Here is an 18,207-nt window from a genome sequence, read left to right as displayed (position 1 = left end):
CAGAAACATTCAGTCTTTAGCAGTAGGCATTCAAAAATTATCCTTGGAAAAAGTAGTTCATGAATGAAAATGTGAAATAGGAAGGAAGGTATCTACAATGCTCCTACCTCCCATCATGTTTAATAGGTTTGAGATATTGCTCATGCACTGTAAAATTCACCTTTAAAAAGGACAATTGAGTAATTTTTAGTATATTGATAGAGTTGTACAATCATTATGACTACGTAATTTTAAAACTATGTAATTTTCATCACCTTCCCCAAAAGCCCCATACTCTGTAGTAGTTGTTCTCCATCCCACCAGCAATTATCATTTCAATATATTTTTTTCTTATCTATTTGTATTACTTTCCTTTACTATATGGTATCTTGGCCGTATTTTTGTTTGTGGGTTATGGTATATTCATTTAGTTTCTCTCTCTCTCTCTCTCTCTCTCTCTCTCTATATATATATATATATATATATATATATATACACACACACACACACATACACATATATACATGTAAAATATTAAAATATGTATGAAAAAATATTAAAAATGTATAATAAAATATTAAAGTCTATAAGCATTGTGTGAATACAGCAATTGGTATCCATTCTTCACAACAGAGAAAGAAATAAAGGTACAGGCCTGTGATTCTAGTTCATTAATAAAATTTGAGTTTGAGTGATTAGGCTACTTAGGAACCAGTATATTTACATTTCCGTATATATTTTTCAAGTTATAATTTGTAAAAGGAGGTTCATCTCAGACTCCTCACTTAAAATTCCACTGAGAGCACAGGCATGCATACAGAAATGGTGTTTAAAAGCAGAAATGAATAAAACAGTTGAATAGAAAGCCTAGTACTGACATTTCAGATGACTTTTTAAAGCCTCCCTCAGACTGTCTTTTAAATAATGATAACATTAAATAATAGTACAGAATTAAAATTCAGATATTATGTATCCTTAAAAATAAACAGCATATATGATAATATATAACATTTATAATATATATTATATTTTATATATAATCTTAAGCATATATAATTATATTTTGTATATAATTATGTGTATATATATATATACATATAACAACATTCATATATATATATATATATATATATATATATATATATATAATTTATTTCTGTTTAACCTGTCAGAATTTCTTTTTTGACTTGGAGAGGAAACATAGTATACATGTTGTAGTGAAGATGTTGAGGGAAATTTGCCTTCATTGGTTGATGTGAGCTTTTGTCTGTTTGCTTTCTGTTCCCTCACATGTGTGTTGACAGTTAGGGCTAAAAGAATTCTGTGATCAGGAGTTGAGAGAATTGCCCCTTTGGTCTCATCCTCCTGAATAGGGGAGATAGGAGATGATGTTGCTTTCTGTCTGTTTCGCCCACATCAGCAGATGAAGTGAAGAAGTAGCTAAGTTATATCAGGATGACGTGACAGACACATCACCAGGCCTTGTTGCTTATCCAGATGAATTGGCCCTTCGGTCGGATGGGCAGCATTCATATCAGTAATTGCCGGACCCTGCCGGAACTGGCCATTCCGGAGGGGGAGGCAGGAACAAGGAGCTTGGCTCTAGGGTACATCTGAGAAAATATATAAGGCAGACCTCAGTTGGCAGTGTAATTATTATTTTTTCATCATTTGGTTATTTGTCATTGGTGATTCTTCATCATTCTAACATTTTGAAGACTTCTAGCAGCATGAAGCTTACAACACCAGGGGATGTCCTGACTTCCAGCCGCAAACCTGGTGAGGTCTGGCTGGTTCCAGACCTCTCCAGTGTTGTTTCCCACAGTTAGCCTTCTTGAGAATTTGTTAGCATCTTGAAAACTTGTATGCAGCTTGCATACAAGTCATACAAGTTTGCGTACAAGTCAGAAGACGTCTTGGCTTCTAGCAACAACAACAGCAACAGCAACAACATTCTTGAGAACTTGTTAACACCTTGAAAACTTATATGCAGCTTGTAGCTGACAACATCAGAAGACGCCTTGACTTCTAGCAACAACAATGCCAACAGCAGCAGCGTTCTTGGGAACTAGCAAGCAGCAGTGTGGGAGACGCCTGAGTTTCTCTCAGCTACGGACCTGGCAAGGTTTTGATTTATGACTTTTCCAGTGCTGTTCCCCACCCCGGTTTGGTGAGCTTTAGGCATCTGCTGTAATAGTTACTATCCTATAGAACTTATTACTGCTTTTGGATACTCCTTACTGATGTTATTCGTGTATTTAGCCAAGTGATTTTTGATCAATACTAAACATGTGTTGGATCTCTTAACCTTATGTGATTGTGTACTCCTCTGACATGGCATTGTTATCAATGTATATAGTTTAGTCTTAACCACCTTTACTTTCTGACATCAACATATTCTATTAATTGCCTTTGTCTTTTGCTATTGCGTATTGCTAAATAAATTGATTAGATATTGCTGAATAAATAAATTAGCCCTTCTCTAGCGTGTGCTCTTCCCCTTTTCTTTTCCCTGCTTGTCATTACACATGTCTGTCAAATAACATATAACTTAATAATGGTTGAATGAGTGACCCTCTACTTTATCCAGTAGTATCTTGTATTGAAGGGTACTACTCATAGTTTCTCAGATTTTATTAATCACATACAGTCTGCTCCTTAGACAGGACTATAGTACAGTACTATTTTCAAGATGTTCTCTTTCCTCACCTTTCAATTGCCAGGTAATCCTTTCTTAAAACAGGCTGAAACTCTTTAAAAATTAATGTTTAATTATAGTTGACTTACAATATTATAGTAGTTTCAAGTGTATAACATACTGGTTCAACATTTAAATACCTTATAAAGTGCTCACCACAATAAGTCTAGGAACCATCTGTCATCGTGTATAGTTATCGTGATATTATTGACCATATTCCCTATGCTGTACATTATATCCCCATGACTTATTTCATAACTGGAAGTATGTACTTCCTAATCCCCTTCCCATTTTCTGCCCATCCTACTCCCTTCGTCCTCTCTGGCAACCATCAGTTTGTTCTCTGTATCTATGAGTTTGTTTCTGTTTCATTTTGTTTGTTCGTTTCTTTTGTTTTTTAGATTCCACATATAAGTGAAATCATATGGTATTTGTCTTTCTCTGTGTGACTTATTTAACTTAACATAATATGCTTTACTGTTTCTGGTCTATCTATGATGTTACTTACGGCAAGATTTCCTCCTTTGGAATGGCTGAGTAATATTCCAATATTCCATTACATATATATATGTGTAATTACATATATATATATACACATATACATATTGTGTCTATATACATATATATATACACACACACACACACACACACACATACATACATACATACATACATATATATATATATGGTCATCTTTTTTATCCATTCATCTACCAATGGACACCTAGGTTGCTTTCATATCTTGGCTGTTGTAAACAATGTTGTAATGAACACAAGGGTGCATATATATTTGTATTAGTGTTTTTGTTTTCTTTGGATAAATACCCAGAAGTGGAATTGCATGGTTGTATGGTAGTTCTATTTTTAATTTTTTGAGGACTCTCCATTCTGTTTTATATAGTGGCTGCACGAGTTTATAATCCCAACAGCAGTGCACTCACTAAGGTTCCCTTTTCTCCACATCCTTGCCAGTACTTGTTGTTTGTTGTCCTTTTGTAATAGCCATTCTCATTAGGGGTGAGGTGGTATCTCATTGTGGTTTTGATTTGCATTTCCCTAATGGTTAGTGATGTTGTACATCTTTTCATGTGTCTATTGCCTATCTGTATGTCTTCTTTGGAGAAATATCTATTCAGGAATCTCTGTCCATTTTTTAAATTGGGTTGCTTGTTTTTTTGATGTTGAGTTGTATGAGTTTTTAAAATATATTTTAGATATTAACCCCTGATCAGATATATCATTTACAAATATGTTGTTCCATCCAGTTGGTTGCTTTTTGTTTTGTTGATGGTGTCCTTCGTTGTGCAAAAGTGTTTTAGTTTGATGTAGTCTTGTTTATTTTTGCCTTTGCCCGAGGAGGAATATCCAAAAAAATATTGTTAAGACCGATGTCAAAGAGTTGTTTGCCTATGTTTTCTTCTAGGAGTTTTGTGGTTTCAGGCCTTACATTTAAGTCTTTAATTCTTTTTGAATTTATTTTTGTATATGGTAAAAAGTGGTCATATTTTTGCATTTTTCTGTCCAGTTTTCCTAACACTATCTTTAAAAGGGATTGTCTTTTCCCCATTGTATATTCTTTCCTTCTTTGTTGTAGATTAATTGACCATAGAGGCATGGGTTTCTTTTTGGGCTCTGTATTCTGTTCCATTGATCTGTGTTGTCTGTTTTTGTGCCAGTACCATAATGTTTTGATTACTATAGCTTTGTAGAATATAGTTGGAAATCAGGGAGTGTGATACCTCCAACTTTGTTCTTTTTTTTAATCAAGATTGCTTTAACTCTTTGAGATCTTTTGTGAGTCCATATAAATTTTAGGATTATTTGTTTTAGCTCTGTGAAAAATGCTATGGGTATTTAGACAGGGATTGCATTGAATCCGTACTGAAACTTTTTTTTATTTTTTTAAGTCTAGAGACGTGCTTTTCAAACCTTCATGTGTGTCTACAGTTTACCTGGGGGTCTTGTTGAAATGCAGGATCTGAGGTGGGACCTGAGGTTCTTCCTTTCTGACAAGATCCCAGGTGATGCTGATGCTGCTGGACTAATGACCACACTCTGAGTAGAATGGAGGTCACTTATACCCACCTTCCAGAGGAGGAGTTACTCAAGAAGGAGAGGACTTAGTAAAAAACAAACCAACAAACAAAACTCCACTTATGAAAATTTTGAATGGCAAGGACTAGAGTTTGGATAAGGAATCCATGTAGCTCAAAGCATGCAAAATTAGTAGTTAAATGTTTGTCACCTAGCTATTCGAAATGATATTAGTTTAGGTAAAACCTCTTACCTATTTTAAAAATGCTTAGATGAGTAGCAGTTTTGTTAAATGGAAATGACAGAAGAGGGAAGAGGAAATGATGGAAGGAAATTGCAATAAAGATTTTAAAATGTTATTTAAAGATGCAAGAATGCATTGAAAAGATTATACATCACAATCAAGTGGGGTGCATTCCAGGGGTACAAGGGTGGTTCAACATATGCAAATCAATCAATGTGAAACACCACATAAAATAAAGGATAAAAATCATATGATTATATTAATAGATACAGAAAAAGCATTTGACAAGATACAACATCCATTTATGATTAAAACACTTAATAAAATGGGTATAGAAGGAAAGTGCCTCAACATAATAAAGGCCATATATGACAAACCCTCAGCTGATATCATACTTAATGGTGAAAAACTGAAAGCTTTTCCTTTAAAATCAGGAACAAGAGAGGGATGCCCCCTGTCATCATGGTTATTCAACATAGTATTGGAAGTCCTAGACAGAGCAATCAGGCAAGAGAAAGAAATAAAAGGCATCCAAATTAGGAATGAAGAAGTTAAATTGTCACTTTTTGAGGATGACATGATTCTTTATATAGAAAACCCTAAAGATGCCACCAAAAAACTATTAGAAACAATAAACACAGTAAAGTTTCAGGATACAAAGTCAATGTACAAAAATCCATTGCAGTCATATATACTAACAATGAAATTTCAGAAAAAGAAACAAAAAAAATTTCTTTTGCAATTGCAACGAAAAGAACAAAATACCTAGAATAAAAAACTTAACAAAAGATGTGAAGGACCTATACACTGAAAACTGTAAGACATTATAGAAAGAAATTGAAGAAGACACAAAGAAATGGAAAGATATTTCATGTTGATGGATTGGAAGAATCAACATAGTTAAAATGGTCATATTACCCAAAGTAATATATAGATTTAATATAATCCTCATAAAAATCCCAATGGCAATTTTTAAAGAATTAGAAAAAAAAATCATCAGATTTGTATGGAATCACAAAAGATCCTGAGTAGCCAAAGCAATCCTAAGAAAAAAGAACAAGCCTGAAGGTATCACATTCCTTGACTTCAATGTATACTACAAAGTGACAGTAATCAAAACAGCATGGTACTGACAGAAAAACAGACACACAGATCAATTGAATTGATTTGAGAACCCAGAAGTAAACCCACATGTATATGGGAAGATAATTTTCAACAAAGAAGCCAAAAACAGACAATGGAGAAAAGAAAGCCTCTTCAATAAATGGTGCTGGGAAAATTGGAAAGCCACATGCAAAAGAATGAAATTAGACTGCTATCTGTCACCATGTACCAAAATTATCTCAACATTGATCAAAGACTTAAACATAAAACCTGAAACAATAAGTTGCATAGAAGAAAGCATAGGTACTAAACTGATGGACCTTGGGTTCAGATAGGATTTTATGAATTTGATCTCAAAGGCAAGGGAAATAAAAGCAAAAATAAATGAATGAGACTATATCAAACTAAAAAGCTTCTGCGCAGCAAAAGAAACTGTCAACAAAATAAAGAGGCAACCAACTGAATGGGAGAAGATATTTGCAAACAACACCTCCAATAAGGGGCTAATATCCAAAATATATAAAGAACTCATTCAACTCAACAACAAAAAAACAAACAATCCAATTAAAAATTGGTCAGAGGACTTGAACAGACACTTCTCCCAAGAAGACATACAAATGACCAACAAATGTATGAAAAAATGCTCAACTTCACTAGCTCTTAGGGAAATGCAAATCAAAACTACAATGAGATACCACCTCACACCTGTTTGAATGGCTGTTATCAACAAGACAAGGAATGACAAGTGTTGGAGAGGCTGTGGAGAAAAAGGAACCCTCATACACTGTTGGTGGGAATGCAGACTGGTGCAGCCACTATGGAAAGCAGTATGGAGGTTCCTCAAAAAATTAAGAATAGAATTACCATACGACCCAGAAATCCCTCTTCTGGGTATCTACACCCAAAATCTGAAAACATGTATCTGTAAAGATATATATATACCCTATGTTCATTGCAGCATTATTCATGGTGACCAAGACATGGAAACAACCAAAGTGTCCTTCGATAGGTGACTGGATAAAGATGTGGTACATATATGCAATGGAATATTACTCAGCCATAAAAAAAGATGAAATACTGCTATTTACGACAACAGAGATTATTATGCTAAGCTAAATAAGTCAGAAAAAGTTGAGAACCGTATGACTTCAGTCAACTACTATGGGCTGTAAAACTGAAAGCAACAAACGAACAAGACAAAGAAACAAACAAAAACTCATAGACACAGACAATAGTTTAGTGGTTACCAGAGGGTAAGGGGGGGAGGACAGGCGGTAAAAGAGGGAAAAGGCGGTCAAACATACAATGTCAGAAGGAGAGCTGACTCTGGGGGGTGAGCACACAATGCAATAATAGATGAGGCGTTATAGAATTGTACACTTGAAACCTATGTAATTTTGCTAAACAATGTCACCCCAATATATATACATATATAAAAGACTTTAAAAAATATTTGCTAAGGAATTCAAATAAAGGAGCTATTTTCTAAGAGCTACTTGTGGCTGTGACTATTAATAATGGAAAAGTTCTAATTTTAACCATGATTTCTATTATTACATGTTTTGGGTTGCTTTCACAAACACATTTTTAAAATATCAATATTACCTTTTACTTTTCTTTTCTTTCTTTCTTTTTTTTTTTTCTATCTGTACCAGGTTGAGCAGTGTCGACAGCAGAGGCTGCCACTATCATTTAGTTTATATAGTACTGGCTACTAGTAGGGAAAGAAACTTATCCTTCAAAACCCAAATAGTTGGTATTCCGGAGAGCCTCCTATAGAGTTATTTGTAGACCAGTTAATGGGAAATCAACTGTATCCATCTTTGAATTGGTCTTAAAACAACTGTTTGCTATTTTTCCTTATTTAAAAAATGTGAAGCATTTAGTATTTAGCTTCCCTCCATTGCATTTATATGATGATCAAAAATTTCTGTTCATTAGGCTTTTTTTCCATGCTCAAATGGGAGAGAAATTTTAATTCTGGGCCTCTAGCCACCACCACTGTCTCAACAGTAATGATAATGGTGGACATTTGTTGAGCATCATTATGTGCCAGGTCCTATGTTTTGTGCTTTATGTGAACTTGTTCACCTACTCGATGAGCGTCTCCCGTGGTCTTTGTGTGAACCCTGTAACTTAGTTATGAGTATTATTTCCTGTTTATGGATGAATAATTTGATGCTCAGGGTACTTAAAGTAATTTGTCCAAGGTGATATAGGATGTCGTAGATAGGACCAGGATTCAAAACCCCACTCTTCACTACTGTTCTTGGAAGCCCAAACAAGTTTTGTTATTTTCCTCAGATCGTATAACTGGTTAGTAGCAAAGCTGGAATTAAAACTTAAGTCCTTAACTCTCAGCTCAGTCCAATGTTCCAATAGTATGCCACCTTATAGTATTGGTCTGTAATGAAAACCAGAACCCCTCCTTGCTTACGAAAGCAGCTGCCAAGAGGGCTTTCCCATGTATACTGTTCTTGGTGTTATGAATCTTGGCAAAATGTCCCATAATATCAAGCAAAGTGGGTTCCACAGTTACCACTGACAGCTTGTCTGTGTGAGAAACTCAGGGTCCCGGTGCTTTGGTGCTTTTAAAAATCACCTATCAATATTCCTTGTTTATCTATGTGTACTTATTCTATCTTAAAGGAAAGAGCCTAGGACCATATGTCTAAATATTAATTTTTTATACCTTTCTCAGCAGAGCAACTCTTCCACAGCACACGGGGGCCACATGTTTTTGGCCGACGTCTGCTGTTTGTCTTTTCACACACATGCAGGTTTGGAGCCATGAGGAGTGCTGTACATCCTGCACACGGGATTATGGAAAAAGGGATCAGAGAACCTGCCCTTAAAATTTGATTAGAGACAAACTGGAAAATGATAAATAGGAAAATAAAGTCACAGAAGAAGTAGAGCAAGCCAACTTGTCTGCAGAGAGAATTCTGTTTTCTTTGAAAGAGTTATGTTAAGCCCTTGCTTGAGAAGGCGTATGGATTTATTAAAAAAAGTTCAAGACTTTTGGGAATAAGCCAATTCATATTTTTATATAGCTCAGAGACGGTTTTCATAGCAATGAAACCCTGAACTGCTTTATAGTACAAAACTTTATCATTTTTTTGTTTTTTCTTCTTAGTGTGGAAAAGAGCTTAAGGTCACAGATTTTTTTCAAATTTGCCAGGAACTCATATTTTCCATGTTTGGGATAAGACACAGTAGATTCTAAACATCTGGCGAGTTCCTATTTAAATAATTGTGTGTTCCATGCACATCCTATATACATATGTGTGTGTGTGTGTGTGTGTGTGTGTGTATACACACACACACACACACACATATATATGTATATATATATAAAATCTACACGCACACACAATTATATTTTCATTCTATTTACCTTTTTGTGTTTTAGACTTTCAAAAATCTGTGTTTGATTCTGACTCCAGTAGCTATTGGAAGTCACTCTTCTAAATTCTGGCCAAGGCAAAGTATATTTCCCCCTACACCGCCCTTTTCATATAAACTCAAGTATGGCTTAGTTTCTTGTATTTTTATTGCTCTCCTTTTTTCAAAATTAAGTGACTATGGGAGCTTGTAAGAGTTGTACAAAGTGAAGTTCTATAGTATTTTTAGAGCAGGGGGACTTTAGAATTGGCTGGAGGAAACCTCAATTTTAGACACTGGCCCGTATCTGCTAACAACGTGATTGCAGTGAAATCCCTTAAGCCCGCCCAATTTATCCTCTTGTGAAGTGAATAGTGCTGGCAGTATTGTCAGAAGAGTGAGCTGTAGACGTGAGAGAACCGGACAGAGTCACATGAGGTCAAGGACAGTCTCCTCCCCTCCGTTCTCCCACCCCACACCCAACTACAGCAAAGCAGAGAGGAATGGAAACCCGTTCTGCCTCACATTGTTCCCCTGTGCCAACCGTCTGGTGAGACAATTTCACTTTTGGTCCTTACATCTTTCTGTCCATATTTCACTCACTATTTATTGAATATGTATTATATCCTAATTTTGGGGGTATAATCCAATTTTGGCCCAGAACCTGCCCTTGAGAAGCTCACTTTCTCTCTCTCAATCTTTCTTTCTTTGTCTCTCTTTCTTGGAGATTACCTTTTTTGTAAGCACAACAATGCTTTGAAACATATATTTGCTTTTATCTTGGCTGTTGTGTCCTGGGAGGGCCTACCAGAAAATGTAGCCTGCCATAATACCAGAAAGAGAAGTTGGTATGACCTCCTCTACTGTCTGAGACTTGGAATCAGTTGGTCAGCTTCATCTTTTTAGCTCCCATTTTGTCTATGTTTAAAGGATGGGCCAATGATTTTAAACTTCTTTTTTTCTGTGGACTGGAAATGGGGCTAGTCTTTACTACCGAGGTCAGAGTTCAAATTATGCAATGAAGTATATATGTAAGGGGAGGAGGTTAAAAAGAACTGGGTTGAAGGCTAAGTAGTATGATAAGTATGATGCACTCTATTTATATTCCCAGCAGAGTGACTGCAAAGAATAGCCCAGATACCCATTGTCATGCTTGCTTTGCTTCCCTCCCCGGTGTCCTCAGTGGCAGGCTGTGAAGAAGGGAATTTGCCTTTGAAGCTTTGATTCCTTGAGGAAAACTGGAGAGCATGCCAGAATCAGGGCGGGGAACAGAAAGCTTTCTGAATATTCATTCAACCACGGACTCACTTTTGTACTAAAGGGAATTCGCTCTTTTGCCACCTGTTCCACCTGTGCCACAAGTGTTGAGTTGCCTGCAGTTTGACTGAGACCCAGGCATGAGGTTGGATCACCTGGTAATGTCCTATCCCGATGTAGGAGGCCATTGGAAGGGCTTCTCTCTCCAGATGTGCAGTGGAATGGAAGCCACAGAAGTAGTGGTGGAGACTTTGGGAAGTTAAGACCACAGTGATGACTGGGAGATTCCAAAGAGGTGGCCCTAGAATATGGCCTGGCAGGTTGCTGCTTGGTAGGTAGGTACCTGATGTAGATAACAAGCTCAAAAGAATGCTTTTGATTATTGATCCAGTGGGGTTTGGGTGACTACCTTAAAAGAAATGTGCTTTCACAGTTGAGAAGGGTGTGTGTGTGTGTGTGTGTCTGTGTGTGTGTGTGTGTGTGTGTGTGTTTCAATCTGAAGGAACTGAATAATCTGGGAATGGGGGAAATTGAAAATTGTGCATCGTTTTTCTTAATTTTTGACCCTTCTCTAAGGTGCTTTGGCTTTGCTAGAGATTTCACTTGTACTGTTCCCTGATCTTTCAGAGCTAGTTTTTAGTGAGCTTGTCTTCTAATAGCTAACTCTAATTAGCTAAGAGTCTAACACTAAGGACTTAGAAAGGTGGTCTCAATAAATTGTCCTTGGAGTGTCCATGCTATTTAACTATTGGATAAGACCCAATGATGTGTAAGTGAAATGATTTATGAGGTATGATCAAACAATAAGATGAATGTTTAAATTAAAAAAAAATATTACAGTAAAAGACACATTGCCATTAATCCCCCTCAAAACACTCCCCCTTGCATCGAACACACTTATCCCATCATTCTTGCCACTTTCTGAAGCAGTTCTGGAAGTCCTCTTTCGTGAGTGTCTTTAGTTGCGCTGTCGTGGCTGCCTCGCTGTCCTGAATCATTTTGACTTTGGGGAAGAGCCAGAAGTCGCACGGTGCCAGATCCGGTGAATAAGGTAAATGAGGACACACCGTAATTTTTTATTTGACAGAAATTGCCATATACCAGAAACGATGTGTGACAGGGAGTGTTGTCATGATGGAGGATGATTTACAGCACACTTTAACACACATCTCCTCCCAACTGTAGCTCACACCCGGCTGACTGCACTGAACAAGTTGAAACTTGTCACACACTGTTACTAAGGTTCGATGCACCTCTTCCCATATTGAAGATCCCTGCCCTTCTATTGGATGGCTCTTGGCAGCAGCATTCACCGTATTTTTTATCATACCTCGTAGGTTATTGCTCATCCTGCTTGAAAGAGACACCACAGCCATTTCCTAAGTTGTTAAAGTGGAGAGACACCCCTTTTTCTACTCTTAGGTTTAGTGGGGTATATACCAGGATGGCGTCCAGGACCCCAGAAACTGAAATTCTGGCTTTGGCAGTGTGTGTGTACTCTTGAGCCTGGCATTTAACCTGTGTGATCTGATTTTCTTATTTGTAAAATGAGGTAAACAAGCTAATCTTTAAGGTCTTTTTTAGCTCTAAGAGTTCTGATTCTGTGTCCTCAGCATGTCAGGTGGGTTATATCTTTCAGAATGTGGGTTTTTGTTGCTGTTGTCACAGCAGCATATTCTACCCTATTCTGACTAAGTGCTTATTCTGTACTTGGTATTTTCTAGAGCTCTATATGTATTAATTCATTAAAATCTCACAATAACCCTATGTTGTAGGATTTATTACTCTCCTCCTTTTACAAATGAGGAAACTGACACACAGAGAGGATATTCTTTTCAGTGGATTATTTATTAAAAGTCTTATTTTTATATTTTAGAATTGAAATTGTCTGGGTTAAATATCTAACTAGAGATGGCTATTTGGTAAATGAATTTTGAAACTTGATTGAATTGAATCTCTGAAAAGTAGAACATTGAGGGAGGAGTGAGAGGGAGGGAAAGAGGGAAGGGGGAAGAGAGAGAGAGAGAGAGAGAGAGAGAGAGAGAGAGAGAGAGAGAGAGAGAGATTGCTTCAAATTCTCTCACCATCCTCTAGTATATGATGCAGAAAGTATGTATGATCACGACTATTAAGGTGCATGCATTTTGCTCAAGAATCCATTTTAGGAACAAATTGGTTTCTGCTTAATTTTAAATATCTTAAAAGAGTCACCCCAATAAACTTTAGTTACAAAAAAACCAAAAAGAGAATGCAAACTAAATGACACGTGGATTTGAGAAATTTTAGGACATTAAATTTTAGTTTGATTATCAATTGTATTTGGTCATGCTGAAGTCATGTAGTGACAAATAAAATGGTTACCTGGAAAATAGGTTTTTATTAATAAGTGTACAATCATGACAACTTTGAATGAGGAACAGACTGGTTAGTGTGGCTAATTTTTAATTTTGAGAATTGCCGTAACTCACAATTGCCCACCTGTCTTCACCACTCCTGCACTCTTCTCCCCCACTGCCCATTCTTTTTCCAGCCATCTTGAGGTATTTCTGCCAGTTCAGAAACTAGGTGGTATTGTGGTTTGAGCAGGGGTGCTGGGGGTAGAATGCCTGGATGAACATCTGGCTATGCCACTGACTTAGCTGGGTGACCTGGAGCAAGTGACTTAACCACTCTGCATCTCCGTTTTCTCGTCCATTAAATGGAGACCATCACAGTGGCTACCTCCTCACAGGGTGTTTGTGATGAGTGAAAAAGCTCAGAACGATGTGTGGCGTGTGGAAAACACTATCCAGATATTTGCTCTAACTGTACTTTCATAGGTCTGGTCTGTCTTTACCTCTGGGTGTTTGCACTTGCTCTTCTCTTTCTATCATTCTTCTCGGGGCTGACTCTCATTTGCTCTTCAAGATGCAGCTCAGTGGTGGCTCTTGGTTTGGGGTGTTTTCCCACATGTCCCTAGCCTGGGTTATATCCTCTCTGAATGTCCAGCCTGGCTATGACTTCTGTCATGACTACTATCAGTTTGCTTGTCCACGTGGACTGTGAGCATGGACCATTTGTTTTCCTTTCTTTGCTTTTTTTGATATTTCATGAGTATGAGGAACATACTGGGTAAATATATATTGAATTGATAAATGGACCAAGTTTCCCTTCCTTCCTTCCTTCCTTCCTTCCTTCCTTCCTTCCTTCCTTCCTTCCTTCCTTCCTTTCTTCCTTCTTTCCCTCCCTCCATTCATTCTTCTTTTCTACTTTCCTTCCTTCTTTTTTTCCCCTTCCTTTCTACCAAACTTCCTTCCTCACTTTGCTTTCAAACCTGGCGCTTGGTGCTTTAGGGTTCTCACAGGAACCCTATGAGGCAGGCATTAGGAGTACTTCCATTTTGCAGGTGTGGAAACAAAGGATCAGGACAATAGGCAACTTGCCCATCCAAAGGGGCAACTTCCTCACAAAGTTGACTTCCAATGGTCGTTGTCTCTGCTGAAAGAATTTTGGTATTTTTTCTTTCGAATTCCCTTCCGGCCAGTCTAGGAACCACGTAAAAAAACCAATCTTATTTTTGATTACTCTCAGAAAGGATGATTTCCAATCTGATTATCCTGATTCCTCATGTTTGTCTCCAAATAAATTTGGATCGTCTCAGAAATTCAAGCCATTTCCAAAGGACAAAGATTTCCCATCTTCAAGAATTTTTAAGTGACTAGAAGATAGTCGCCCTCTCTGTTCCAAGAGGCTTGGCAGCAGCCACACCTCTGGGCTGAAGGCTGTTGATACTCGTGTGGACTTTGTTTTGATGCGGTTGGGGAAGGGGGTTGGGCTGGTGGAGGAAGGTCATATTGTTTTATAATCCCATGTCATGTTCTTTGTGACAGCTTCGTTGAGATATAAGTCATGTACCATACAAGTCACCCATCTAATGTAAAATTCTTTGGTTTTAGTACATTCACACAGTTGTGCACCCATCATCACTATAATTCCAGAACATATATATCACCCCGGGAACAAACCCTGTATCCTTTTGTAATCACCTTCCATTCTCCCCATTCCACCCCCCTGACAATCATTAATTTATTTTCTGTGTATGGATTTGCTTATGCTGGACATTTCATATCAATGGAATCATATAACCTATGGTCTACATGGCATAATGTTTTCAAGATTCATCCATGTTGCAGTGTGTATTAGTACTTTATTGCTTTGTATGGCTAAATAATATTCCATTTATGGATAGACCACATTTTATTCACTCATTCATCAGTTGATTGACATATAGGTTGTTTCCACTTTTTGGCTACTATGAATAATGCTGCTGTGAATATTTGTGTATGAATCAATTGATGAATGGGTAAATACAATGTAGTATGTCCCTATATTGGAATACTAGTTATCTATAAAATGAATGAAATACTGATACTTGCTACAATATGGGTGAATCTTGAAAACAGGCTAAGTGAAAGAAGCCACTTATTGTCTGATTCCATTGATGTGAAACGTCCAGAATAGGCAAATACATAGAGAAGGAATTGTTGGTTGCCAGGGCCTGGGAAAGGCAGGGGAATGGGCAGTGATTATTAAAGGGCACAGAGTTTCTTTGGGGGATGATGAAAATGTTCTAAAATTTATTGTGTTGATGGTTGCACAACTTTGTGAATATACTAAAAACACCAAATTTCACACTTTCCAGGGGTAAATTCTATTTTTAAAAAATAATTCATGGGGCCGGCCCGGTGACTCAGGCAGTTGGAGCTCCATGCTCCTAACACTGAAGGCTGCCGGTTCGATTCCCACATGCGCCAGTGCCAGATGGCTCAGTTGGTTGGAGCACATCCTCTCAACCACAAGGTTGCCGCTTCGACTCCCCGCAAGGGATGGTGGGCTGCGCCCCCTGCAACTAACAACAGCAACCGGACCTGGAGCTGAGCTGCGCCCTCCACAACTAAGATTGAAAGGACAACAACTTGACTTGGAAAAAGTCCCGGAAGTACACACTGTTCCCCAATAAAGTCCTGTTCCCCTTCCTCCCCCCCCAAAAAAGTAATAGAGTTTAAAAAAATAATAATGATTCATAATGACCATCATTAAATACATACCAGTTGCTTACTCCCAGTCAGTACTCTGTGATTCACTGTAGCATGAATGAGAAACAAAGTACTTGTTCCCTCTACTCTAAGAATTTCAATAGAAATGGAAAGATGAAGTGGAGATCCATAAAGAGTTATATCAAGGTGATGCATCACCCTGTTTCTGGATACAGGCCACACTCAGAAAGATCTCAACACCTCTGGGTGTTAGATATCGGACTTCAGAAAGATTTCAAAATGTGGACTGCTCCAATATTTATATAACTTAGACATGGTATTATGCATCCCTTACGATGCTGTGAGTTCCCTGCGACAGAAGATGCACCTTATATCCGTCCATTTTGATTCCTCTACTTAGCATTGTGTCTGGTCCACAGGCAGGAGTCTGTGTTTGTTGGTTGAATGAATAAGTGCTGTTTTTGAAACCTCCTGTTTGCTCCTGGGACAAAAATGCTGTTAGGCTTATGGCTTCCTGCTCTGACAAGTCCCAGAAGGTTGGCCCGGTGGGGAAGGTGTTGCTGACTTCACCAACTGTTTTAATGCAAAGGTTTCTTTTGTCATAACTGATAACTTTTGTTTCTCAGGTGCTTTCACTGTGATTTTGGTTAAAATGGTGACCTGGAATAATAATGTAGGTGCTTCTGGAGTATTATGCTTTCCTCCCTGGTAATACAGCCAAGACTCTGCATCAGGGAGATTTAGGAAAACAAAAGGTGGCATAAACCTCACACTTTTTTTTTTTTTTTTTAAATCATGTGTATCCAGCATCAATGCTTTGGATTCTGTGTAGCTTATGGGTCTTTGCTGTAATAAGAAATTGTTTTTCTTTTTCTTTTTTTCTCTGTGAAGGTACTTTATGTTGATTAAGTTCTTTCTGTTAAATACCCTTTGCTTGCACTGGACTTTTCTTTGTGTTGATTTTTTGCTTCATTTTTTTTCATTTCCCATGCTGTTCAGTTACTGGATGCCAGAAGAACCAAGGTTTGTCCACTCTTTGCAGCTCATTTGTTTTTCTCTGCACAGCCTCCCCTTCTCATGTGTTTGAGCGCGTCTGTCTCTGTCTGCATTTGTTCCCTTTTGCTTGCAGATGCAGTAATCCTGTTTACTAAACCTGTTCACAGCTTTATTTGGTAAAAACAAAGTCCTTGTTTGTGATGGATGCTATTATTTTCATTTTTAAACAAACATGCATTTATCATGGAAAATAATGGATAGTGGAATAAAGAACACCTTAGGAAACAAGGAATACTGAGTCTGGAGCATTGTGGGCATAAAGAAGGTGTGTTTGTGAAAGTTTCCCTCTAACCCTTTCCACGTCCTATATTAAAACACTGTAGATATATAATTTCCCTTGTGACTGACACTAATATATCGTTTCTGTGTATGTGTACATTTCTTTTCTCCTAAGACATTCTGAAAACATCTTTGAGTTACTTCCCCCTCTCCATGTGCTGTCCCCAGCTTCTGAAGTCGCCCCGGAGGACTTCACGGCTGGCCCTGTGACCTCATGATTAGCATCCCATCTTCACGGTGTGGTAGCAGCCACCAGCCCTTGGCATTTCCGTTGACGTTTTCCCTTCTTTCTCCTCTCCTGCTTCGTCTTTCTCATCACAGCACCTGCAGTTGACAATCCAGGCCCTTCAGGATGAGCTGCGCACCCAGAGAGACCTCAACCACCTTCTGCAGCAGGAGAGTGGCAACCGAGGCGCCGAGCACTTCACCATCGAGCTGACGGAGGAGAACTTCCGGCGGCTGCAAGCTGAGCATGACAGGCAGGCGAAGGAGCTCTTCCTCCTGAGGAAGACTTTGGAGGAGATGGAGCTGAGAATCGAAACGCAGAAACAGACCCTTAATGCTCGGGATGAGTCGATTAAAAAGCTTCTGGAGATGTTGCAAAGTAAAGGCTTGCCGTCCAAAAGTCTAGAGGATGACAATGAACGGACACGGCGCATGGCAGAGGCTGAGTCTCAAGTCAGCCACTTAGAAGTGATTTTAGACCAGAAAGAGAAGGAAAACATACATCTTAGAGAGGTAAGGACATTCACTCTATTGCCCCAAAGCCGTATTTTACAAGTTAAAATATGTTATCAAGTTATTTACACAGGTTGGAAGATATCTACAACCTTAACAAAATTCCCTTTGTCATCTGTTTTATAACCTTCCTGTCTGCTTATCAGCTTTGAACTGTAATTTTGCATTAGATTTTTTTTCCCCCGCTCACCACACATATGTTCCATTATTATTCAACATGTATTCAGGATCCAACCGTGTGCAGCATATGTCTACTCTAAGGTGGTTTACAATTGTTTTCCCACAGATGGTCATTGTTTTAGGGCCTTTTAAGTGCAGTACTGTTTAAGTTTTAGATGTTTATCAAATATCATCTCTCTAAAGGAGAAAAATGAATAGGCGATTAGCAAAACAATGAA

The 18,207-nt window shown here is 38.0% G+C and overlaps 1 protein-coding gene across 14 annotated transcripts in view; it reads left to right on the top strand.

The window, feature by feature from the left end:
* ERC2 (ELKS/RAB6-interacting/CAST family member 2) overlaps positions 1-18,207 on the top strand; it is a 923,425-nt gene that overhangs the window by 157,634 nt on the left and 747,584 nt on the right. For 7 of the 14 annotated variants that reach the window (XM_033133180.1, XM_033133179.1, XM_033133175.1 and 4 more), the window contains exons 3-4: positions 16,736-16,759; positions 17,393-17,809. In XM_033133180.1, the coding sequence (XP_032989071.1) occupies positions 16,736-16,759; positions 17,393-17,809 (441 nt within the window). The remainder of the gene's footprint in view (positions 1-16,735; positions 16,760-17,392; positions 17,810-18,207) is intronic. The other 7 variants (XM_033133186.1, XM_033133187.1, XM_033133185.1 and 4 more) reach the window with 1 other exon arrangement.

Source organism: Rhinolophus ferrumequinum, chromosome 17 (genome assembly GCF_004115265.2).
Source record: "Rhinolophus ferrumequinum isolate MPI-CBG mRhiFer1 chromosome 17, mRhiFer1_v1.p, whole genome shotgun sequence".
In the NCBI taxonomy this organism is placed as follows: Eukaryota; Metazoa; Chordata; class Mammalia; order Chiroptera; family Rhinolophidae; genus Rhinolophus; species Rhinolophus ferrumequinum.
Note: the sequence above shows the minus strand (reverse complement) of the source record. Positions and strands in the feature narration are given on the sequence as shown.